At 44.4% G+C, this 26,859-nt stretch overlaps 1 protein-coding gene across 1 annotated transcript in view; it reads left to right on the forward strand.

Moving 5' to 3' along the window:
- Nucleotides 1-932: 932 nt before the first annotated feature.
- The window catches only part of LOC311226723 (uncharacterized protein), a gene marked incomplete at its 5' end in the record, with an annotated part of 52,417 nt that continues 26,490 nt past the window's right edge, over nt 933-26,859 (forward strand). Inside the window, 6 exons of the mRNA XM_084312134.1 lie at nt 933-1,487; nt 2,329-2,699; nt 4,517-4,830; nt 9,845-9,938; nt 11,651-11,866; nt 13,033-13,166. Coding sequence (XP_084168260.1) covers nt 933-1,487; nt 2,329-2,699; nt 4,517-4,830; nt 9,845-9,938; nt 11,651-11,866; nt 13,033-13,166 — 1,684 coding nt within the window. The remainder of the gene's footprint in view (nt 1,488-2,328; nt 2,700-4,516; nt 4,831-9,844; nt 9,939-11,650; nt 11,867-13,032; nt 13,167-26,859) is intronic.

A 26,859-nucleotide genomic window follows, 5' to 3' on the forward strand; every position in this document is an offset into this window, starting at 1 on the left:
TCTATATGAAATGAAAATGGGGGACCCTGATGGAAACAAGACAAACGTCTTTCTCAGGTCTGCATCCCCTTAACAATTGTATGTATTGAGCCGTACTGTATTGTACCCATTCTGCAATCTGTTAAATAAAGTTTTCATTCATTCATGACTCTACACACTCCAGTGCTGTAGGTGGCGACATCATGCACTTTCGGGTTTGCGATCCGCCATAAACACAACGAAGAACAACTGCGCACACATTCACAACATTAATTTAGCATGCAGCAGCTGATGAGCTAATGTTTTATTAGAGTATCTTATTCTTTAGTCAGGAGCCCAGGACTCGGCTTTGTATGTGCAGTAGTATTGTTTGTTATGTTGAAGGCGGTGTTGTTTGCTAATGCCACTTGTTATCTTATTAGCTAGCATACGATTAGAAAACGACGATGTCCAGGGCGGGTGATTATTATCAGTCCAGTTGCAGTTAGCTAACAGTTAGCTCGTTTAGCTAGTATGATGCTCTATCCCAGGGATTGTCCACTGGATTCTGGGGCAGTAGTGGGTCAACTAAACCAAGCCAGATTGAACATAGATAAGTAACGTTAGCTGGTTCATTTTACTTTGACAAACAGTACTGTATTTGCAAATCTGGTATGTCATAAATGTATAGATGTAGCAGTACTGTCTGTATGTCATGTATGTCATATATGTTATGATGAATTGAAAATGGGGGACCCTGATGTAAACAAGACTAAAGACAAGTATTTCTCTGGTCTGCATCCCCTTAACAATTGTTTGTATTGAGCTGTACTGTACCCATTCTGCAATCTGTTAATAAAGTTTTCAATCAATCACTCGTATCACATATTTTACAGATGGATTTCAACCTGGTCAGAGTTTACGTCACCCAGTCAATGCATGATGTGTGACCATGTCCCCAGAAAAGCTTGAGAATGAATTCCGTCAAAGAGCAGTACCGGGACATTAGTCCTGTGACTTTACAGATTGCAGAAGAGAAAGTCACATCGAGCCTTTATTGTGGCACGGTGCATGGGATAGGTGTCCCTGCCATAGCCACTTTGGTCGAAGCCTTCCTGGTGGAAGTGTACCGCTGCAGAGTGTGCCAGTTCACCAGCGCCCTTAAGAGTAACATCAACACACACTTAGTGGAGTCCCACCACGATGAGGTCGGAGCGGGGTCCTCTTGCCCTGCTCTGCCGTGTCTGGAGAAGGATAACGTGGGGGGGAGCCTGGGGGAGATGGGAGTGGTGGCGGGTGGAGAAGATGAATTGGACCAACGTCACTCCCCTTATGATCTGGAAGATGAGCTCCATGTGGGATCATCTAAACACAGTGACGACGACGACCCCATGGATCACATGGGATTGGAGCGCATGTCGTTCCTCCTGCCAATGTACGGCATGTTACCAAATATCAGCCCACGCTCCTGCGACATGGGTCTGGGGTCCAACTCCGACAGCAGCCTGCACGTCGCACAGACCTGTGAGGTAAGAGAGAGAGGGCAGGAGGGTCTTGACCAGAGGCGTTCTCAATCCACTTCCTAGTCATCGTAGCATGTTCAGTAATCTATTTAACCCTTTCACTACCACACTACCAAAGGGTTAACCCTTTCACTGTGACAATGCAGACGGTTAACCCTTTCACTGCCACATGACAAAGGGTTAACCCTTTCACAACCACACTACAGAAGGTTAACCTTTCACTACCACCACACTACAGACGTAACCTTAACAATTGTGTGTATTGAGCCGTACTGTATTGTACCCATTCTGCAATCTGTTAAATAAAGTTTTCATTCATTCATGAAAACACTGTAAAATGTAAAATCATCTCTTTATTTCTGCTTCTGCTGTCTATTTCAACAATGTTGGTGCAAGTAGCCCTCCCCAAAAGAAAGAAAGAAAAACCCTGTTCAGCAATGAAAAAGAAACAAATTGACTAAAGCTGACCATGAGCCCAGCAACTGGTTAGTTGACTTACTAATTGATTAACCCTTTAACTGCCACACAACAAAGGGTTACCCTTTCACAACCACACGACAAAGGGTTAACCCTTTCACTGCGACAATACAGAAGGTTAACCCTTTCACTGCTACACAACAAATTGTTAACCCTTTAACAACCACACGACAAAGGGTTAACCCTTTCACTGCGACAATACAGAAGGTTAACCTGCTGTATTGTCGGTTGTCGCCGTGAAAGGGTTAACCCTTTGGTAGTGTTGTAGTGAAAGGGTTACTATCCAAGAGAGTGCACTAGTTCAGTAACCATAGTCGACATATTCCAACAGCCTTCTAACTAATCTCTCATCCTTGTATACAAAAAAAAGGTAAGCACTCTGTTTGAGGAGGAAGAGGAGGTGCACGGCGAGGAGGAGGAGGGGGAGAATGCTGTGTTTCGGTTGAAGGGCGTGGACCTGTCCTGTCCAATGGCGCGCCAAGAGAGGCAGGACGAGGAGATGGCCCAGTCCGCTCATCTCATGACCCTGGGGCTCTGTCGCATCTCCACCGCCAAGGCTCCGAAGGCCAGCGCCGAGACCTCCGTCCCGGTGGGCCAAGAGGGTTCGTCGGACACGTCCCTGGAGGACAAGACGCAGCCGTACGAGCGCGTGGACGCCAAGCTGTGGAGGACGTCAGCCCGAAGGCAGCAGAGGACGGCCACCAGGAGGCAGCAGAGGACAGCGAGGGAGGGGCCACCAAGGTGAGTCAGAGGGGAGAGGTTTGTCCCAAGTGATGCCACTTCTCCCTGCCAATATGCACTCTGGCTGGGATACCAATCCATACCATACCAACCCAATCCATACCAGCCCAATAATAATAGTAATAAATAATAATGTATTTGATTTGTAGGGCGCTTTATAATTGTGGAGCAAATCTCAAAGCGCTACAGTGTAAAATAACATAAAAGCTAACAAGAGAGTAAAAAGAGAATATAAAATAAGCAAGACTAAAACTAGTAAGGAGTAAAAAGAACAGTAAAACTAATAAAAGAGTTAAAAAAAACATAAAATAAGGGCTAAAACTGGTAAAAGAACATAAAAAAAGTGGAGCTAAAACTAGATAAAAATCAACAAAAGGCCCTTTTTAAAAGCATCCACAGTCTGTGGTGCTCTCAGGTGGTCAGGGAGAGCATTCCACAGACTGGGAGCGGATGAGCAGAAGGCTTGATCTCCCATGGTGCAGAGATTGGTCCTCGGGCGCTGGAGGAGGTTTGCCTGGCCGGAGCGGAGATGTCGTGAGGAGGAGTGAGGGGTGATCCATACACAACCCATATCATATCAACCCAATCCATGACTTTAGTAACATAATTACCAACCCAATCTATGAGTTTAGTAATACTTTACTTTCTACACCGTATCAATTAAGTGTCAGTAACTTGTCAACAGTATTAGTTATAAGGTTGTTTCAATGGACTAGCAAAATGTTTTATTTTATTTTGACCAACTGCCAAATAGACTAAAGAGAGTCTACAGTCTAAATAAAGTTACCATTACTTTTACTGAAAGGTGTAGAGTTGGATAAAAAAGTGTTGGATAGGGGCGGGCAGCGGGCTATGTGACAATCTCTCTTGCCCCTAAAACCACTCTCGCCCCTAGTAAACAGCCTTGTAGTGCCTTGTAAATGTGACATGCTTTCATGGTTGCTGTCATAAACTCATTTGAAATACTATTATCTCTTTATATTTTGCACTAGTACAGAGGCTTCATATCCAGGTCAATTCACACAGTAAAGCATATAAACAAATAACTTTGCACTTACCTGATAATGTCAGCACAACGATTATAACAACACAAGCACCTGTCCGTGTAAATTGGACGTCAACAGGTAAGCAATGTTGATCACATATTCAGGATTATCATTAGCCGAAGGGAAAACAGTTCTGTGACTTCAAGTGACTAATATCGCACAGTAACGTTATAGCAAACACAATCATATCTGGGAAATAAACAACATTTGGAAGATCCATTTTGATATGTTTCGTTTTGGTAAAAGTATAACTCCTCTTCCTGGAGGTGGGCGAGAGTATTCTATTCTATAGGTTGTGTCTTGAGGGCCACTGTGACTTGCAAATACTGTCAATCTCAAAGACAACACAGACCTGAAAGAGGCGAGGCTAACTGCACTAAGCTTGCTTAACACAGAACTGAAAGAGGCGAGGCTAACCTCACTAAGCTTGCTTAACACAGACCTGAAAGAGGCGAGGCTAACCTCACTAAGCTTGCTTAACACAGACCTGAAAGAGGCGAGGCTAACCTCACTAAGCTTGCTTAACACAGACCTGAAAGAGGCGAGGCTAACCTCACTAAGCTTGCTTAACACAGACCTGAAAGAGGCGAGGCTAACCTCACTAAGCTTGCTTAACACAGACCTGAAAGAGGCGAGGCTAACCTCACTAAGCTTGCTTATGCAGCAGCAGGTCATTAGCAACTAATTGACTAAGAAAGGGGTAGCCCCATTGGAAAAAGAATGGGATTCTGAAATGGAAAGATTGTCCCAGAAAGCTGTTTGTTCTCTCAGGCGGACACTGCTGTGCATCCTCTGCCCTGCCGCCCTGCCCTCCAGACACCTGCTGGAGGTCCACGTGAAGTGTCACGACGGGGACGGGGGCTTCAAGTGCCCAAGGTGCGGCTGGCGGGCGGACAGCTGGAAGGACATGGAGCCCCACTGGAAGAACCACTGGAAGAGGAGGAGGAAACGGTGGGAGAGGGAGCGGGAGAAGGGGTCCAGGCCGTTCAGCTGCGGCGTTTGCCTGCGCACGTTCAGAAACGCCAAGTCCTGTGACGCTCATGAACAGAAACACGGACAAACGCACAGGGAAGGTTTTAAAACGGGTGAGCTGCTTTTTATCATTCAAAATATAGCTAAATTAATCGAAAGACAAATCAAATTGTGAATTTAAGAGATCCATTTAAGATATATACTTAACCCTTTGGGTGCCGTTAACGTAGAACTACATTTCTGTCGCCCGACAGTTGAGTGCCGGAAACGTAGATCTACGTTTTTCTCACGGTATTTCTTTTATTCGCTATATCCATTCATAATTCAGCGGGGCACCTTGTGCATGCTGTTCTGAGTGTGTCTGAGCTGGCAGACGGTCTTATACCGCCCTCTAACGCCTTCGGCCGCTATTGCACTCCATTAGAAACGTTGTAGTTAGGGCGGTCAGGTGGCGTAGCGGAGATTGCGTTCGTCACCAACACCGGAGACGCTGGATTCGCCTGTTCGAATCCAGCTCACAGCTCCGGCGTTGTCACCAGCTTGGCTGGCCGTTCACACTAATACAATTGGCTGTATTAGAGGGTGGGAAAGCTGGCGGGGTGGGTCCGGGTCGTTGTAAGCGACTCCTACAGTTCGGTCGGGGCGCCTGCTCAGCGCGGATAGGATCTAAGGGGGGTAGTGTGATCCTTCCACACGTTACACCCTCAGTGAGAGTCCGCGCTGCCAGGTGAAAAGAAGCGGTTGATTGGCTAGACGTGTGTTGGAGGAAGCACGTGATAGCCTCTACTCTCCCAGACCGACTGTGGGGGGTAAGTGCGCAGCGACCAGGAAGGGGATTGGGAATTGGCATAACGACTAACATTGGGATGGGAGAAAATCGGAGGAAAAAGAAGAGGGAAAAAGATAAAAAATTAAAAATAAAAAAAACTTTGTAGTTTCTTTTCTCTACCGAGCTGCGGTCTGGGGGTGGGTGCTAAACACTCTGGCAAAACACGTGCTTGTAGGGATGGCTTGGACAACTGACTCCGCCCATTAAAACGCTATTTTCGCGTCTTTTTCCTGGAATTACTCAGAAGCACCCAAACTATATTCAGATCCTGTCAGCTGTGTGGAGTTATTTTAAGCTCAAAGAAGAAAAAGGTTAGTGTAACATCTGCAACGCAAGTATTTCTAGGGCTGGCAGCAACACTGGAAACTTCAACACCGTCAACTTAATTAAACACTTTCAGATTCATCAAGTCAAGTAAATTTTATTTATATAGCACATTTCCAGGCAGCGGCAGCTGGCACCAAAGTGCTTCACAGGCAGGTTGATAAAAACAAAATAATGTGATGCAAGATATAAGATTAAAAACATAGTAAAGCAATGAAAGTAATAAAAACAAAATAATATGATGCAAAATATAAGATTAAAAACATAGTAAAGCAATGAAAGTAATAAAAAAAAAACAGGTAGGACACAGTAAAACAAAGAGGATAGAAGGGCCACGGGTCTAGTGGTGATTAAGTGGGGGGGGAAGGCCAAGGAGAACAGGTCGATTTTTTTAAGTGATTTAAAAGCCTGCACGGTCTGGGCGGTCCGTACGCTGAGGGGGAGGCTGTTCCACAATCTAGGCGCTGCGGTGGAGAATGCCGGGAAAGGAGAATGCCGGGTTCATACGTGCAACGAATGCCAAGAGGAAAAGTTTACAGCAACAGCTAACATTGAATTTATTTTGCTGGATGACCGTTTCTGTTAGGGATGCACCGAAATTTCGGCACCGAAGGTTTTCGGCCGAAAATGGCAAAAAATGGCATTTCGGCTTTCGGCCGAAAGAGTTTTTTCACCGAAAATATATCACCGAAACAGAAACAACCTAACAACCTCGCGTGTTGTTGTGATGATGTCGCGCTGTCGGGAGTCGCGCTGTTTCTATGTAAACTCTGTGTGCAACGCGTCCAATAAATGCGTCTTTAACATGCTTTTATATCCTTATTTACTATATGCCCGTCGCGGTTAGTGATCTAATATGCATATTATTCAGAGCGAGAGGGGGGGGGATTGTGTTTCTCACATTGACGCTGTCTGTCTGTCGCGCGTCTACTGTGCCAAAGTCCAGAGAGCACATTCAGCTGGGGACTAGAAAGGTGCGCTCAGTAGAGCACAGATGTCCGCTGCGGCAGCCAGAGAAAAGATGGAATTCATGTACTGTATGCATTCAGAAGTGCTGAATAAATGTTTTATGGACCCATAATAGTGATTATTTATTATTTAAGTTAAGTTTTGCCATAATCATATATTTTTCCATAATCATAATGTTCCACAACATTGGTAAAAAATAATTCTATTCTATGAATCATTTTCGGCTTTTCGGTTTTTGGCCAACTGTTTTCTATTTTCGGTATCGGTTTCGGCCAAGAATTTCCCATTCGGTGCATCCCTAGTTTCTGTTGTTGAAAATGTCGGTTTCCGATGCTTAGTTGAACATTTGGAGCATCACTACATATTGCCAAACCGGCATGTTTTCTCAGACACGGCTATCCCAAATAAGTACAAGCACGTGTGCACGTTTATTTCTAAATGCTTGGAAAATGTTGCCACTTTGAATTTCACGACTGACATCTGGAGTTGATATACCGTAATTCCTCTAATAGTAACCGGTATTCAATTAAAAACCGGGTCTCTATTAATGACCGGGTGCGCTGTTGAGCTAAGCAATTATAAGCCGGCCTCCTAATACAAGCCGGGTTTCATGTATATTAGAGGAATTACGGTATTTCCCTCAACGGATTTACCATAGGCAATATATTTATATATTTATTGTTGTTATATGCTGGCCTGGCTGTGCAGTAAATACCATATAATGGTATGGTGTTAATGTTTACCAAGAGAGTAAGCCTACCTCAGAATTGTATAAAACAAAGTTATTATTATTATTATTATTATTATTATTATTATTATTATTATACCAGTATTGTGATTGCACTATTTTACTTTATTTTACTTTTTTTGACCACCTGTAATTGCACTGTTTACTACCGTATTTCATACAGTACTTGGTTTCAATAAATGAACCCAGTACATTTTACTGGGTTCAAACTGACACAAAATGTTGATTTATTCATTATGATCCGTTTGAAAATTAGAAATATAGGGCTCTCTCTTATACATGCCTCGTCCTAATACAAGCCTGGTATCCGCTACAGTTGAAACAAATACAAGCCGGGGTTACTATTAGAGGAATTACGGTAAGCTAACTTGATATCAGGTGGAAGAGCCTAGAGTTAAGCCCGGTACCGGGTCGAGATTTATTTCACATCACAAATAGATCAATATAGTTTCTTTTTGTAATGTAGCCAAGAGTAAAGAACCTAACCCGCGTAATTCTTTTGTGTCAAGTAATGCGCCATGAACGCGGTGTAGAGATGAGAGAGATATTCCTTTATTGATCCCCTTGGGGAAATTCAGGCATCATAGCAGCATGGGGGGGGGGAGGGGGGAGGGGTACAGGTAGTAAACAACACAGTATACAGGTAGTAAAAGACAACACAGGCAGTGTAAACAATTTGATCAATATGGTCAATATAATTGTAGTCCTAAGACAGGAGACCCAGGGCTTTCAATGGACATCGAAATTTCATAAAACTACACTACCCAGCTCACACCAGCCTCTGTGAAATCTGCTGAAAATATTCTTTGCGAAAAGTTGTGACGTTATTTTTGTAATTATATCTCATGGGTCGAACAAACCTGAACGTTATATTGCCATAAAATAGAACGTAGTTTGTTTCTTTACCTTTCTGTGAACGTCTAAAACTGTGTCTCAATCTGATGAAAAATGGCAGAGTTATTTACATTATAAGAAAGCTGTCCTGTTACGGGCACCTGGTGGTACTAAATCCAGATTGAACTCTGCCATTGGAAAGAGGAGATTTGGCCCGATCCATAGATGTGCGACCTGTAAATCATCTGTCCTTTATTAATTTGCTTAGATTTCCTGTACACTTGATCTCAAGAAGGTGCTGAATGAGCTCAGTGGCAATTTGTCACGTCTGGTCAATGTGTTATTCACCGTCAAAAGAAAACTACATTTTTATTTATTTATATTCTCCTTTGGTTCATTACAATTTACTCAAGCATGGTAACAGAAACAATATTTCTGACACTGTGAATACATTCCCTGAGGTCCATAGATGTCCCTAGAGAAAGTGCAAATGTCCCCCCATGTAGAAGTGGAGCAATCTTCCATTTACTTGGGTATGTACTTTTAGGCGAATTTTCTGAAAATATGGCTAGGGCTTAAGAGGTTAACTAAAAGATTTGAACAAAATAAAAAGCAGCAGCACTATTGCATAACTGAGTCATGTTTGCTATGTATTTCTTCCTTTAGGGGAGTAGGCCATTTGTTTCACAGTTTTAGAAAGATGTTTTATAGATGGCCAGGTTAAACACAGGTTTAAACACGGGGGGGGGGGGGGCAGTATCGGATGGGTATCAGTATTGGCAGATACTCAAGGCTGTGATATCGGTATTGGACATGAAAAAGTGGTATCGTGCCATCCCTAATATATACTGTATCTATACATGTAAGTGTATATATATACTTTATTTATACATGTATGTGTATATCTATATATATCTATATATATATATATATATATATATATATATATATACTGTATATACTATATTTGTGTGTGTATATGTGTGTGTATATATATACTGTATCTATACGTGACATGACCCAAATAGCAACAACCAGTGTGAGGGGAAAATGAAATTGGAACCTTAAAATCAGAGGTCAAATAAAATCATGGATTGAATTTCTGCACTCCTAGTTCCTACACAGGTCTGGAGAGTCAGTTAAAGTATGGAAAATAAACATGTTAATTTCTAGTTCTTGAAAAGTCTGGAATCACACACTGCAAGTCTGACATGGTAGTATGGAAAGATATTGCTGTCCAGTCCCGTTACACATATGAATAAACATTTTATGTATTTGTGGAGCCACAAATACATAAAAGATTATTGTTCAGCTTTAGACTGATGGCACCGTTTGATGGTCGTTGACCGATGTAATAAACCCTGAACCAGCGCCCCAGCCTTCACAGCCTATTACCCAATTCTCACTTCTCTCTTCATTCCAGACAAATCAACGGACAGGCTGTACAAACATATTCTTTCAAAACACAGACCCTTTGGAGGCAAACAGACGGAGAGATCAACGTACGGACTTGATATGTTAGTGGTTTGTATGACTTTAACCCTTTCATTACCACACTAGCAAAGGGTTAACCCTTTCACTGCGACACTACCAAAGGGTTAACCCTTTCACAGTGACAATACAGCAGGTTAACCCTTTCACTGCCACACGACAAAGGGTTAACTCTTTCACAACCACTGTGAACAAGTAGGCAAGTGGCTGTGTTGTGAATCGCATTGTTCACATCATAGATATATATAGAACACTAGATAGCTTGCCCGCGCTGCCGGCCAATGGAGAGCGACGTCACTGAACCGCCGCCATCTTGTGAGGGTCAGCCTTGAGTGAGAGTGAGTGAGTTGCACAGACAAAAATACTCATAACTCGCTGAAATATTGACGGATTTACAAACGCTTTGGTTTATTACAAGCATTATTAACACTTTGATCGCCATGGGTTAAATTAATAATTTACCATCCCTTGCCAGCTCTATTTGTCTATGGAGAAGTTCCCCTTCTTTGCAGGGCTATAACTTTTTAAATTCTATTGCTAAATTGCCATTATTATGGCCCATTCAATGTCCTATATGTATTGTTCAGGGTGTATCAACGTTAAACTTTTTCATTCACATATTCATACTCAAATATGGTCTAAAGTATGTTTTTATCGTTTTCTGCAGCTTTATCCAGAACTTGATTTATAGCTCCAAATGCATTATATTGATGATGAAATACAGTTTGATAGCAATCGGCGCAAGATGAAAAGTTTCAACTGGACGTACTTCTAGAATGATCTACGTATGATCTGATGATGACCGGATGGGCGGGGGATCGTTTATAATTCCGTGGGCAGCGTTAGATGATTCATCCAGAGTGGGTCTGCCGATCGGCCACCAGATGGCGCTCTCGAACCGTTAGACAGTTGAGTGGAGCTCACCAGTACATCTCAGGGCTCCGGAGGGGAAATATGATTTCGATCACAGATTTTTGAAATATTGACATCAAAGACGAGTTACGGCGTCTTTGGCAGAATGAGCATGGCTAGGAATGACGTCTTAACTCGTCCCCGGCGATCATAGTGTTAATGTGGCTATGATTCAAGCGGTTTGTAAAAAAAAAAACATCTTTAAATTTTTTTTTTTATAAGTATGCAGTATCATAACTACATCTTTGATGTTTATAGCAAACCAACCCGTTTGTAAATCCGTCAATATTTCAGCGAGTTATGAGTATTTTTGTCTGTGCAGCTCACTCACTCTCACTCAAGGCTGACCCTCACAAGATGGCGGCGGTTCAGTGACGCTGGTGACTCCGCCTTAAGCTATCTAGTGTTCTATAGATATCTATGGTTCACATACTTGCCTGCGTATTTTGCACATACCTGGAGGATTGACAGATCTATCCACTAGGGGGCAGATCAGGGCCCAATCCTCCGCTGCAGATGCATCTATTATATAGAAGAAGAATATCTCCCTTGTGAACTACTGTATCCATAGATATATCTATGACTGTATCCACCATTCAGATTAGCAACTAAACATAAAACATGGCGATGTTGAAATCACGGCAGAAAAAGGTATCTTTCTTTTCAGATTTCCATGTCGAGTTTTAGCATTGAACCTGTCACATCCACACTGCCCCCACTGTTGACATGCTTCATTGCATTTCTCGGATGCATAGCGCAACTATACCAAAACCCTGAGGGGCACATTTTCTCAATCTGTTGACCTGGCCTATCTCAACCCCAACAGGTGCAATTCAAGTAAAGATGCCCTAAATGACAAAGACTATCTCCAGGACAATGAAGGGGTCAAGGAGATGTGGTGCAAGTCAAGAGACCGGGAAGTGAAGGGGAAAGGTGGAAGAAAGGATGAAGAAGAGGAGGAGGAGGAGAAGAAGGAGGGCAAGAAAGAGTCATCTGCAAAGAGCAGAGGGAAGAAGGAGTTCTGCTGTGCTCTCTGCAACAGGTATCTGTTCTGCTGTGCTCTCTGCAACAGGTATCTGTTCTGCTGTGCTCTCTGCAACAGGTATCTGTTCTGCTGTGCTCTCTGCAACAGGTATCTGTTCTGCTGTGCTCTCTGCAACAGGTATCTGTTCTGCTGTGCTCTCTGCAACAGGTATCTGTTCTGCTGTGCTCTCTGCAACAGGTATCTGTTCTGCTGTGCTCTCTGCAACAGGTATCTGTTCTGCTGTGCTCTCTGCAACAGGTATCTGTTCTGCTGTGCTCTCTGCAACAGGTATCTGTTCTGCTGTGCTCTCTGCAACAGGTATCTGTTCTGCTGTGCTCTCTGCAACAGGTATCTGTTCTGCTGTGCTCTCTGCAACAGGTAGCTGTTCTGCTGTGCTCTCTGCAACAGGTATCAAATCAAATCAAATGTATTTGTAAGGCCCGACAACACACGTTAATGTCCCCATAGGCCGGTCACGGTCTTCTTTAAACAAGTCAAGAAGAAACATCACAATAAATCAAGAACAAAACAAAAACACCATAAAGTCACTGTAGTGTTGAGAGAATAGAGAGAAGACTCGCTTCTCTGAGTAACAATGTGTTTTTATATTATCCTAGATCACTGAGAAAAATAACAAACCAGCTTAACAAGCAATTTTATAATTGTATTCCAATTTTAGTATTTTAGACTTAACAAGCTTATTTCATGGTTTAAGTTAGATTTTCTCATGTACCGACCGGTCTTAGTTTCAAGAAATTCCACTTGATTATGAAACGAGAAGAAAAATGTTTTTAAGGACATTTTAAGGTAATTTCACTTACAAGTAATTAAGGAAATGTGATCAGCCAGTGTATTGAAACAGTAATTTGATTTAAAATATTTTACTCACTAGAGGTCAGTGGTGTTTAGTAAAGAACTGCTAGATGATTCTCCTCCTAATAAGGGCATGTTGTTAGACACAACAGCACTTTCTGTAAGGGATAGGAACGGTTTAAAATGATTGGGAGCCGCTAATTGAAGAACCTTGCCTGCCTGCAAGCATGTAATGGGCTACAGTATATGGAATGTCAACTATATTCCACACAGTGTGGGACTTGAAACGGAGATGTAGGCATTTTCCTCTGAGGTTTTGGACTGAGAAAAGATGCCATTTTATGATCATAACCTTTTGTGCTTTTGTACAGGAAGTTCTCCACCAAGCTGACGATGCGTCGCCACATGGGCGTCCACCAGGGGGCGAAGCCTCACGCCTGTCCTCACTGTGACTACAGCACCCGGCTGAAGGCCTCACTGGTGCAGCACATTCGCATTCATACAGGTACAGTAGGAGCAGCTAGCATGTACAGGGGAAGTAGAGCAGTCGTCTGGCAATCCAGAGGTTCCCGGTTCGATTCCCGCTCCTCCCGGGCAGCGTGTGGATGTGTTCTTGAGCAAGACACTTAACCCCTAATTGCTCCCGATGAGCAGGTTGGCACCTTGCATGGTTGCCTCCGCTGTCGGTGTGTGAATGTGTGAGTGAATGGGTAAAATGTGAAGAACAAATTGTAAAGCGCTTTGGATAAAAGCTGTTGTATAAAAAAGCAGCCATTTACCATTTACAGGTACAGTAGGAGCAGCTAGTAGGAGCAGTAGGAGCAGCTAGTAGGTACAGTAGGAGCAGCTAGTATGTCGTCACAACGTGGACCTGGTCGAATAGCTTAGCTTCTAACTCCGCTATGATCTAGTGTGGTGTTGAAGCAGAGCGACTGCAGAATTGTTAATATACCTCAAAGCTCAGCATCTAAACTGCAACTCCCGTGGGGTCCTAAAGTGTATACTAGGCTTCCTGCTGGGTCCTAAAGTGTATACTAGGGGTCCTAAAGTGTATACTAGGCTTCCTGTGGGGTCCTAAAGTGTATACTAGGCTTCCTGTGGGGTCCTAAAGTGTATACTAGGCTTCCTGCTGGGTCCTAAAGTGTATACTAGGGTTCCTAAAGTGTATACTAGGCTTCCTGTGGGGTCCTAAAGTGTAAACTAGGCTTCCTGTGGGGTCCTAAAGTGTATACTAGGCTTCCTGTGGGGTCCTAAAGTGTATACTAGGCTTCCCGCTGGGGTCCTAAAGTGTATACTAGGCTTCCCGCTGGGGTCCTAAAGTGTATACTAGGCTTCCTGTGGGGTCCTAAAGTGTATACTAGGCTTCCCGCTGGGGTCCTAAAGTGTAAACTAGGCTTCCTGCTGGGTCCTAAAGTGTATACTAGGCTTCCTGTGGGGTCCTAAAGTGTATACTAGGCTTCCCGCTGGGGTCCTAAAGTGTATACTAGGCTTCCCGCTGGGGTCCTAAAGTGTATACTAGGCTTCCTGTGGGGTCCTAAAGTGTATACTAGGCTTCCCGCTGGGGTCCTAAAGTGTATACTAGGCTTCCTGTGGGGTCCTAAAGTGTAAACTAGGCTTCCTGTGGGGTCCTAAAGTGTATACTAGGCTTCCCGCTGGGGTCCTAAAGTGTATACTAGGCTTCCCGCTGGGGTCCTAAAGTGTATACTAGGCTTCCTGTGGGGTCCTAAAGTGTGTACTAGGGTTCCTGTGGGGTCCTAAAGTGTATACTAGGCTTCCCGCTGGGGTCCTAAAGTGTATACTAGGGTTCCTGCTGGGGTCCTAAAGTGTATACTAGGGTTCCTGCTGGGTCCTAAAGTGTGTACTAGGGTTCCTGTGGGGTCCTAAAGTGTGTACTAGGGTTCCTGTGGGGTCCTAAAGTGTATACTAGGGGTCCTAAAGTGTAAACTAGGGTTCCTGTGGGGTCCTAAAGTGTGTACTAGGGTTCCTGCTGGGTCCTAAAGTGTATATTAGGGTTCCTGCTGGGTCCTAAAGTGTATACTAGGGTTCCTGCGGGGTCCTAAAGTGTATATTAGGGGTCCTAAAGTGTATACTAGGGTTCCTGCTGGGGTCCTAAAGTGTACACATTAGAGAAATACAGAAATTAGTAATGAGGATAAACAAAGTTATGTTATATTGTGTTATGTAGTGCTGTACTGTATTCACTGCTGTCAAGCGAATCAAGTTTTTTTTCTTTTCGTACTATAAGTAAAAGTATATTCTATATTGTATTATACTAAATGATGTTATATCTAGTCAAATTAATGGAAGAACAAATGTAAATGTAAGGGGGTAGGGATCAATAAGCTTAGCTTCCCTCTACTCCTTTTTTGGACATATCTGCTAACTAAATACATTGCTCTTGACTTTTTGTTTATAGTTCCCCTTTTTAATGTAAAAAAAAAATAATAATTTAAATAAATTTGTTATGATTGTTGTGTTTGACGGAGCTAGATACCGTGATTTGTTTGGAGGAATATGGAGAATACATGTTCAAAAATAAACTTTTTCATTCATTCATTCATTCATTCCTACTAGGCTTCCCACTGGGTCCTAAAGTGTATACTAGTTTAGTTGAGTTTACTATTTGATCAGGGACAGTGCATATCAATCAACAGTTTATACATTTATAAATGAATACAAATTAAATATGCCAACATTAGCAGGGTTGCTAGTTTTTAGTTGTAGTCCCTGGGCAAGATGTTTAAGCCAGAAAAGAAACAGAAAAATAGAAGGATATTAAAGCTAGTTTAAAACATATTCTGTACATTCACTCTCTAGGCATTCTATACAAAAAAACAGTGTACAGGGACAAATCAAAGCTATACGTGTATAAACACTGTATAGGCAGGTACACATATGGCAGGCACACATATACATAATCATAAATCACATAACCACATAATCACAATCAGGACAGTCAGGCTAGTGGTCAAGCATACGGGGGCTGGGCAGCTGGGCTGCGATGTGACTTGCTAATGGTCACAGACCTGATTTTGTAACAGCCATGCTTTCCGTGTGTGAAGGACCTGAGTGTATTAGTACTGCGGATGTGTGATGGGATGGTGTTCCAGAACTCTGCAGCTCTGATCAAGAAGGCTGATTTGCTTTTTCTCCCTGGGATGATGAAATTTCCCTCTAGCACTGTTCTGGTGAACCTGCTGCTTTCTGTTAAAAAGTGTGAGAGAGGTGGTGGGGCTAGACCGTGTTGGATTTTATATATCAGGCTGGCATCTTTTAGTTTCAGCATGTTTTCCCAGCTTAGCAGGGCATGTTTTTGGAGGATGGTACAGTGGTGGTGGCGAAAGGGTTTCTTGTCCAACACCTTCAGGGCCTGTTTATGAACTGAATGAATTGGTGTCAATGTGGTTTTGCAGGTCTGAGACCAGCTGGTTATGCAGTCCAGTACTAGGGTTCCCACTTCCCACTGGGTCCTAAAGTGTATACTAGGCTTCCTGTGGGTCCTAAAGTGTATATGGGCTGAACGATTAATCGATTTTAAATTTAAATCGCGATTTGGAATGATGCAATTAGCAAATCGCAAAAAAAAAATTAAAACGCAATTATAATTTTCTTTTAACCAGGAAGTCCCATTGAGATACAAGATCGGTTTGGGAGAGGGAGGTAAGGGGTTTTAGATTGTGTGTTGTGAAGTTTAGACTTCAGAGAGGGAGAGTAAAGTACAGAAAAAAAGTACCGGTGGGTACCGGTATCGATTCCCAGGTAAAAAGAAACATTTTCAGGCTCGGTGTCCCGAAAAGACCCATGCGTAGGCCAGATGCAAGCCGCATTTTACAATAAACCTCTGTGGGGCTGCTTAAAAAAAAATATTATAATCGCAAATTTAATCGCAATCGCAATAGCTGTCCGAAAAATCGCAATTAGATTATTTCCCAAAATCGCGCAGCCCGGGTCCTAAAGTGTATACTAGGCTTCCCGCTGGGTCCTAAACTGTATACTAGGCTTCCCGCTGGGTCCTAAACTGTATACTAGGCTTCCCGTGGGTCCTAAAGTGTATATACTAGGGGTCCTAAAGTGTATACTAGGCTTCCTGTGGCTCCTAAACTGTATACTAGGCTTCCCGTGGGTCCTAAAGTGTATACTAGGCTTCCCGTGGGTCCTAAAGTGTATACTAGGCTTCCCACTGGGTCGTAAAGTGTATATACTAGGGCTCCTAAAGTGTATACTAGGCTTCCTGCTGGGTCCTAAAGTCTATACTAGCAGGGGGTAGATTGTCCACACGGTATTCATGGGAAACAGTCACTTTATTTACAGCAGTGGTGTAAAAAGTACCCAGAAATTATACTTAAGTGAAAGTATGGGTGCCGTCTCGAAATCGTACTCAAGTAAGTCAGAGTATCTGGCTAAAAACACACTTGAGTAAAAGTCAAAAGGTTTCTACTTTTTCAATCAAGTACTGAAAAGTAAAAGTCAAAACTTTTTTTTAATTCCGGGGCAATGACATGTTCCGTTTCATCCTCTTCATCACTCGTACTATCATTTGTGGCCGTAGCTTGTCACTCTGACTGTCTATTCTTCTGATAGCAGGTGTTTAATCAAAGATCCCCGCTTTCTAGTCTTGCACAAGAACCAATCAGCATGGGTATGGGCGGGTTCATTTTCCATTTATGGGGATTTGATTGGCTGTTTTTAAATAACGTGCGGCCGCAGGATTAATAACGTTAACGTTAGTTTGGCCAGAGAAACAAATATACTAATTAAAATGGTTGGACCTACAAGATTTGTACTTTGTAGGTCTGCATTTTAAATGTAGGGAGTAAAAAATAAATAAAAAATCTCTGAAATGTAATTGAGTAAAAGTACAAGTATACAAACCTAATAATACTCGAGTAAAGTACAAAAACAGTATTTAAGTATTGTAACAAAGTACAATTACTCAAGTACTTTACACCCCTGATTATAGGCACAGAGTCTATTGCAAGTTGAAAAGTCCATTATTTGGAGGGAAGGAAAGAGGGGTGTGGGGGTGTGGGGGTGCAGTCATGCCAAATTCAGTGTTGGGGACAGTTCAGCTGGAAAAGCAGTCATTAAAGCCCTTGTTTGAGAGAAATGCTGCTGTGTCCAAATGTATTAGAGGACGTTTCCCACACTCTCCCCAGCAATTAATCTCAAAGTGGTGCCCATGGCAGCGCCGGGTCCATTACATAAAATGGCTCCGGTGACGGGCTGGAATTTTAACCCTATGTAAGCCCTAACCTGCACCCATTGTCCCGACATGCAGTATTTTTCCCCTGTCGAAGGCTAAGCCAGGGGGGGGGGGGGTTCCCCCAAGCAACTGTGAGGAATGTGGCAACAGCAGAGAGGTGGAGAGTCAGGGCTAGGGATGGGTACCGAACCGAATTAAGGGTACCAGCCGAATCACGTTGGTACTACCAAGTACCGATTCAGGTGAGATCCACCGGTGCCACATTTCGGTAATGTAAAACATTTTAAATAATAATTTATTTATTATTATTATTTTATTTTTTAAGTCCTATGACGTCAACGTTTCGTTTACCGCGAAACGATACATATGAAGTGTGCCTCACGTCAACGTTCACGCGCACAATACAGCTTACCTAGGATTTTACTTGATTCAACAACAAAGCAGTCTGGGCAATGGCAAGCCGAAAACGGTTGCAAGTGTTGTTACACTTTACAAAGCTAGATGCAGACAACGCTCGCTGCTATATTATATTATATACAGTGGAGAGACAGAGAGAGAGGTGGAGAGTCAGAGAGAGAGGTGGAGAGTCGGGGCAGCGTTTAAGAAAAGGCACTGGGATGAAGAATTGATATGTTTTCCTTTTCGGATCGTCCAGTCAGCAGGGGTGTGGCTTCAGCAGGGGTGTGGCTTCAGCAGGGGTGTAAAAAGTACCCAGAAATTGTACTTAACACTTTCGCGGCCACTGGGATCCGTCTAATCTCACTCTATATGGCCAGCTTATCATAACAACCTTTCATTGTGTGTGAGGCTGTTTGTAGAGCTAAATCTATACTTTATATTATTGCTATCTGTCCATTGTCAATTGACACTATAAACCGTCCCTTCAATATGCCTTAAATAGATAATCTTTTCATCAATACGTTCCCATTTTATAGCGTTGTGAATATGAACTATATACCGTAATGTTCTGGGGTATTTCCTGGAAGGCGAGATACAGAGCGCTAAGCTAATAACGTTAAATTGAATGGCGTTTCGGCTATACACAAGCTACAGTAGAGCTAAAACTCAAAATGCATATTATCGGTATCATGGTCCACCATGAATGTGTAGCACTTGTGTTAATAACAGTAACAGCTGTTTGCCACGGGCACAGTTCTAGGTTCGAATGCAACGAGGAGTAATATGCACAATTAAAAGAATAGTAGACTAGAGGCAGAGTTATAACAATAACCGGTGTTTTAATTAAAAGCGTGCTAGATAAACAGTAATAATACATACATACGTAAAGTACAAGTTATGCTTTGAAGTATCCCTTTTAGATTAGGTCAGTAACCTCTCCTTGCGGGAGGGTTAGGTCGATATCAAGGCCTAGGTCGATTGGATCAACACATTGGGGTTCGTTCAGACGTCTCTGAGGTTATCATCGGTAACTCTATATTAGTTTATCAGGGAATGCAAATACCTTATTAGGTGAATTGGCCCTTTAAACTCTTTTTCTTTACAGAAAGTGATTCGGCTATAACCGAGATGTCATCTAGAAGGTTCTATTATGACGTCACCACAAACGGTCTAGAAGGTTCTATGTTCTAGAAGGTTCTATTATAACATCATACAGTGGTAGCATTTACCCTCTAATTCTTATAGGAGAATATCTGTATCCATATATCAAGTTAAATCAAATCAAATACAAAATACAATATCAAAATAACATAAGATGAACGGGATCGACTCCCTTGGAAGTCCTTGTAGTCTCGTTCAGTTCAATCCTACCGGACTGTTAGTTAAGCAATAGTTGAGCATCAGGCTGGCATTAGTCTGGAGGTATATCAAATGTTCCGGGGTTGGCTCGCCATCGGGTATCGATCCAGCTAGGCACACTTGGTGATGGGTGGTCTGGACTGCTCCGGGATGCTGGTTGAGACTTGCGGCTTCCAGTCGGTTGGTTAGTCCGGTCCGTCTGGGCGATGTTGCTGGTTCGGAGGTCGAGGAGAAAGAGAGCTGGCTTCTTGAGAGCTAGCTGTATTTATAGGAAACCAAGATGTTCCGGAACGTTCTATATGACATCATAGGATGACATCACAAAGGTTCCAGAACCTTCTATCATGACATCATACGCTGGTTTACATTCTATATACAGGAAGTGGGACCTCATGGTAAAACAGGAAGTGGTAGCTCACAGATAAACAGGAACTATTTATGTTCCTTTGATACTTATGAATCTGAACCCTGGGTTACAAATGCATGAAAGGGGTGGGGGCGGGGGACGTCGTTTCTGATTATTGATTACCAATAACGGCATTAGCCTCATTCACTGACCGGGTGGATGGCTATCAAAGCAAGGCCCGATCGGGCTGTAATTTACGTGAAAATGCTCTTACCGTGGGCCGGTTGGATCCCAAACAGGATTTCCCAGTTATCGATCGCCATCTGGTAGATCGATATGTCCATTGGCTGATGCTATATTCCTTTACTGCATACTGAATTCAGCGTCCCAAAAAGTATTCCAGGCTACATGCTATAGGCATAGCTTTAGGCTAACAAAAAAGTCCACCCATGATGGAAAAAAAAACGGTCTGTAACAGGGAACACTATCGAGACAGCGCCCCTACGAGGATCTGGCCGGTAATGCACTTTTCCGAATCCCAAGAGTAGGGTAAATCTGCAGTGCCGCTCGGTGACATTGAGTAGAATATTACAATGGAATAAAAGCCAAAACAACCTTACCACGTATATATACGTGGTTGGCCCTCAAGCATTGGATCCGAAACATATACGTGGTTGGCCATGAATGTGTTAAGTGAAAGTATGGGTACCGTCTCAAAATCTTACTCAAGTAAAAGTCAGAGTATCTGGCTAAAAACACAATTGAGTAAAAGTCAAAAAGTTTCTACTTTTAAATGTACTAAAAAGTAAAAGTAAAAACTTTTTTTCTCACTCTATTCTTCTGATAGCAGGTGTTTAATCAAAGATCCCTGCTTTCTAGTCTTGCACAAGAACCAATCAGCATTGGTATGGGCGGGTTCATTTTCCATTGATGGGGATTTGATTGGCTGTTTTTAAATAAAGCACGGCCGCAGGATTAATAACGTAAACGTTAGTTCGGCCAGAGAAACAAATATACTAATTAAAATAGTTGGACCTGCAAGATTTGTACTTTGTACTTTGTAGGTCTGCATTTGAAATGTAAGGAGTAAAAAAGTATGTTTTTTTTCTCTGAAATGTAATTGAGTAAAAGTACAAGTATACAAACCTAATAATACTCAAGTACTTTACACCACTGCCAATCGGTATTGGTGAACTCCCAATGTATGACTCCCAAAGCCAGAAACCAGAGAATTAAGATTTCAAGTTAGGATCCAAGGCCACGTTCGCACTGCAGGCCTTAGAGCTCAATTCTGATTTATTGTTCAGATCCAATTTTTTTGTTTGGCTGTTCACATTATTTGTAAAATGTGGCCAATATCAGATTCCAGTGTGAACTGGTTACACTCCTGAACGTACGGTTATGTATATAACCATAGTTATATGAGTGTAGTGACGCTCAGCGTCATATGCACATACTTCACTTCAGTACAATAAAAACTCTCAATGTACCTTTACATACCAACATCTGTCTGGCCACACCCCCATCCGCTACCTACATAAGCAGGGGTGTGGCCATGCACTCACCTCCTTCTCAATCTTTCACCTCAAGGCAAGATCAAGGGCCGCAGTGGAGTCCTGACGCTGAGCGTCACTACACTCATATAACTATGGTTATATACATAACCGTACGTTATATTACGTGTAGCTCTGCTCAGCGTCATATGCACCACAGGAGCTGAGCAGAGCTGAGCTCGACAAATGTACCCCACTGAGGCCCCCCACAACCATCAGAACCGGGGAGGACACGAGCCCCCCCGACCCTCCCTATTGGAGGACGGGAGGGAGACGGATCCGACTGCGCGAAGAGGAACTCAAGCAACTTAACGCACAGGGTGAGCAGACTGTGGGGCGTACCCACGACTACACACACGCATGCCACCAGGGAACGAACGGAAGGAACAAACCCTCGTTACCACCCCTAAAATCACGGGGTCAAGAGCAAAGCCCGACCCTGTGGCAAGGCCGTAGCAGCGGAGCGCGAAGGAGGACCCAGAAGGGACAGGGCCTTTTTTTTATAAAAAGAGAAAAAAGAAGACTGACATGGATCCCATGTGACGCGGCTGAGGGAATTTTCCTTTATTAAAAAACCATACCCCGTCAACCTCTCCACAAGGAGGAGACGGGAACCCCCAGAGAGACTTCCCACGTGAGCCACAACTTGAAAAGTCTATGGAACATTGAGCCATGTGACCAAAAGGCTCAAGTTACACATATATCGAGCGTAGCAGAATACCAAGCTCCTATGCTCTGCCACGACAACTTGACAATAACAGAGAACCACACATGGGGCCTGTAAAGAACTCACGGAAGTCAGCGTCCAATAGAAACGTGCCCAGTGACGTATTCTATGACGGGGGAATCCCATGACTCAACTGCCCGTGATAGGTGCGGAGTCAGGGAATTCCTCCCCCCCCCCCCCCGTGCCGTACTGACCAATCAGCGCGGCAGAACCGAATGAAAAGAGGGTCAAACCCCCCGACCAATCAGAAGAGGGAAGGAGGGGTTTATCCGGTTACCCCCTCGCGAACCCAACCCTCGAATACGACAATAACAAACAGCCAGATGATACCTTTAGTAGCCAGCATGCTAACGAACAGCGTATATCCAAAGGATAAGCTACCCAACGCACGCTAGCCATAGACGACAACGTCTGTGAACAGGGTTTATAACAAGGCCAAGGTTTATATGTGAACACGACACCCGTGTTTTATGTTCAAGAACACCGAAAAATTGATAGAGAGAGAGAGCGGTCTAAAAGACCGTGGCACAATTACACACACGAGCGCTTCCGCAGGCCAACACTACAGTGTTGTGGCTCAATATCACTGTTTTAAGCAACAGAACACACAACTAACCTCTACTTTTATAGGAAGAACATAAGTCTTCAGGCCGAGGAAGAAAAAAACCTTTTCGACGAGTGTTAGCCACAGGCCTTGCTAAGCACTCATGCATATATGTAGTGACCAACCAAAGACTAAAAGTCTAGCTCTCCTATCAACCCACACTAAGCGAAGGTCTACACCTCGTATCCCCATCATATGTAGTGAATAAACACACAGTTTGTAACAAAATACAGTCCCTCCTAGGAGGGACTTTTTATTTGTACAGCAACATAAATGGGCCGGGGAAGGGATCAGGGGTAACAGGAGGGGAAAAAGTCACTTTATCAGCGGCGCCTGCCACGGGCCGCTCGTGGCTTGCCACCCCGGGGAGCTGTAGCCCCGGAGGGACGGTAAAGGAGTGGCTGGTCTCGACGATCCCAACCGTCACCTCTGAGCGTGGATGGGCCGGCTGCGGTGGTCAAGGCGCCCTCTCTCCTCCTGGCCCTCTTCGCCGAAGGGCCAGCAGCGGCGGTGGTAGCGGCGGCGGCATCAGTCGCGGGTCCCCGACGACGAGCCTTCCATCTGACTCCACCGGCGACATCGGGCGGGGGGAAATGGGGTTGGAGCACCGATCGCTCCTCCTGCATCTCCCTGCAGGTTGCAGTCATGAGCTGCAACGCCGACCCGAAGAGCCCAGCATCAGAGAGGGGTGCCGTAAGCAGAGGAAGCCTCTTCCTGTCCGGCACTCTCGCCTGCTCCAGCCAAAGATGGCGCTGGGTTAGAGTGGCCAGGGCGCGCCTATACTTTCCGTAGCCGCATTTCTGGCAAGACGCTCTCTGATTGTCCGACGCCTGTTTCTACACTGGTTAAGCTTAGGCACTCTTTCGAAGTTGGTTAAGGTTAGAGTTTGTCTTAGAGCGTGACGGCAAGTTCTTTCAACGGTTAAGCTTAGGCACTCTTTCGAAGTTGGTTAAGGTTAGAGTTTGTCTTAGAGCATGGCGATAGAACGCCAGGTAGTTTGCAGGCTGTTCGACGCGGAAATGGGCAAAGAGACAGCTCGTCACGCGATTGGGCAACAGTGGCCAATCAGAGAGCGTCTGCCAGAAATGCGGCTACGGAAAGTATAGACGCGGCCAGGGCGCGTATCTTCCCGGCGGCTATGGCCTGCAGCTGAATCAGATGCAGGATGGCTCCGGCCGCCTGGGCGTGCTGATTCTGTTGTTCTTCAGTCAGCATCGTACCGCCCGTCATCATCCCGGACATAAACCTCGCTAGCTGCGCGATGTTGGACGTAGCAGCTAGGGATTGAGTACCGGCGATGAACGACTGGTCACTCCAGTTGGCCAACCGCCTCGCCGATTTCCCATGGGGAACCGGCTTCCGCAACGGCTCCCACACCACCTCAGGGCAAAGAAGAGACGCCATCGGTCTATCAAGCCAAGGCACCCCTTCCTTCATACCCTCGACCAGACCCACCACCCTCGTGACTTGCACGTAGGCGGGGGTGAGACCAGTGATGTGGGAGACCAACTGTCCCTGACGAACGTAGGCCTCCATTGAGGGGAAAAATGGGCAGACAACGCCCGTCTCCCTCACAGGACGACGTTGCCATAAATGACCTATTAAATCATCAGGGACAGGAGCAGGCAGTGGCTGCGGCAGCGGCACGCCGTTTGCGACTGCGGCTGCCGCCATGAGCTCCGGGAACAAGGCACGTAGTTCCCCATGCGTACCTCCCTCCACTGAGCCCGCGTCCCTCACATACGAGAGGCTACTGCCCATTGCAGAGCCACCATCCGATGTGGCTGATAGCAGGGCATCTCGTCGCTGAGTCGGAGGTTCTAACCCAACACCAGAATACGAGGGACCCCAAGGAGACATATCACCCCCTGCCACATCCTGAAAGGGAGAGTGATGTGTCTCCACCGGAGCGTCGAACAGGAGTGCATCTGCCTCCACCATGTAATCCTCCGTTTCCATCGGCCACGGGGAAACAGACGCACCCTCATCCGGCTCCAGCAGCTCCCCGAAACCAGGCCGTTCGCACCTGCAAGCTACCATCCTACGACGGGAGCGAGCAGAAGCGAAAATCTTGCGTCTCAAATCCTCCGCCACAAGAGGCGCCGGCTGCCCAACGGCAGACGACCCCCCGGCGGCGGAGGAACCAGAGCAGGAACCAGGCCATCTCACAGGAGATGCCGCTGGTGCACCAGCTCCTTGGAGAGGCAAGCTACCCATCGGACGCCTATCGGGCGCGAGTGACGTCCACGACAGCAGCGCCAAACCCGCCCCAAGACGCACGATGGAGGAGGCAACGGAGAACCGCTGGTGAAGGGCGACGTTGCTAGCGCGACCCCCCGAGGTAAACATTATAGCTTAGTTCTTTTCTTTTGAAATTATGAGAGAAAGAAAAGAACAAGAAATAATGTAAACGCTTTCTCAACTTTCTTCAGCTTAACGACCTACTTAAAGTGATTGGTATACAAGGCACTTCCTTGAGGTGAAAGTGAAGAAGGAGGTGAGTGCATGGCCACACCCCTGCTTATGTAGGTAGTGGATGGGGGTGTGGCCAGACAGATGTTGGTATGTAAAGGTACATTGAGAGTTTTTATTCAGTGCACAAGTACTGAAGTGAAGTATGTGCATATGACGCTGAGCAGAGCTACACGTAATATAACTGAGCCACATACGCACATGAACAATAACAGAGATGGATGTAAACATGGAGGACACTGAAGTCGCAGCTAATGGTTTTGTCCCTTGTCACATGATGAAGTATTAAGACACTCACCAATCCATAGATCCCAGGACCTCTACTGGTGAGGATAATTTGGACTCTTAACACTTTGAGCGCCACTCACGGTTTTTCTCTGGTTTACGACCCGACCGTTGAATGCCACGTCACGGCTATTCTCTGGTATTTTTTTTTATTAGCGATCTGAAATCATATTGCATCACGCGAGCCTACCGTTGGGGATCCAGGGACCGCCGGCGATCAGATGTGAAAAAAGCGCCCCCTATCGTCTCCCAGATGGTAAATCACCCTTTTGGAATGGACTCAATGAAAGTGAATGGGAGAACGGATTTCTGACTCCATATTTTACTTCTCACTGATGCAGCCGGGGTCTACCAGAGTTCATTCTGGAGCCTCTGAGCCACGGCGAATATGGGTTATACTGTACACATGATGGATCAATACATTTATCGATTTTTTCGAATGGCGATCGGAAATTGGAATAAACCATTTGGATACCATCTGACCTCAGGTAAGGAATCTATGTTATCAGTGTTAGGATAATCAGACTCGTTTTCACAGAGATATAAGCGTTTTTATGTGATATGTGACTCGACGCGGCCAAACCCGATTTGATTCGGCCAGAGAGAGGTGTCAGGAAGTGAACAAATGTCTTGCTCTTCAGAAAATAAAAATAAAATCTAAATCTTGTTTTTTTTTTACATCTTTGAACTGTCATTAATGTGTTCCCTTATTTGCCCTTATTTGCAAACTTAAATACAACTTGTAAATGAGGTAATTATTGTTATATAGTTCGACAAGTATTGTCTCTCAATACTGTGGAAAGACTACAAGCGAGGGCTGGGTGTGGCCTGTCCGCGTATTAAGTACAGGTACTTATCGAGGTGTTGAAACACACACAGACACACGCTCTCCTTTCTTAGAGAGAGAATAACAATGTTAATACACTATCTTAATGTTATAAGTTATAAGCAACGTAACTTGTGACAAACGCAGTGTCTAAATAAAAAAGATTAAAAAAAAAGGCCGCCGTCATAAAACGCGTCGGGTCGCGGGTGTCATTAAATTAAACACCATTAAAACACATTTAGAATGTCACGAATTTTATGAGCGAACGAATTTCGTTAGAGTGCATTTATTGCAACCTAATGGCATAAGAAGTAAATTAATTTAATAAGGAAACGGAGTGATACCAATGCTTTTCATGGGAGCGAGGAGAGGTTGTTGTTGTTTTCACCATCCACCATCCATCCTGATGAATTGAAAATGAGGG

Source organism: Notolepis coatsorum (genome assembly GCF_963971535.1).
Source record: "Notolepis coatsorum genome assembly, chromosome: 4".
Taxonomy (NCBI): domain Eukaryota; kingdom Metazoa; phylum Chordata; class Actinopteri; order Aulopiformes; family Paralepididae; genus Notolepis; species Notolepis coatsorum.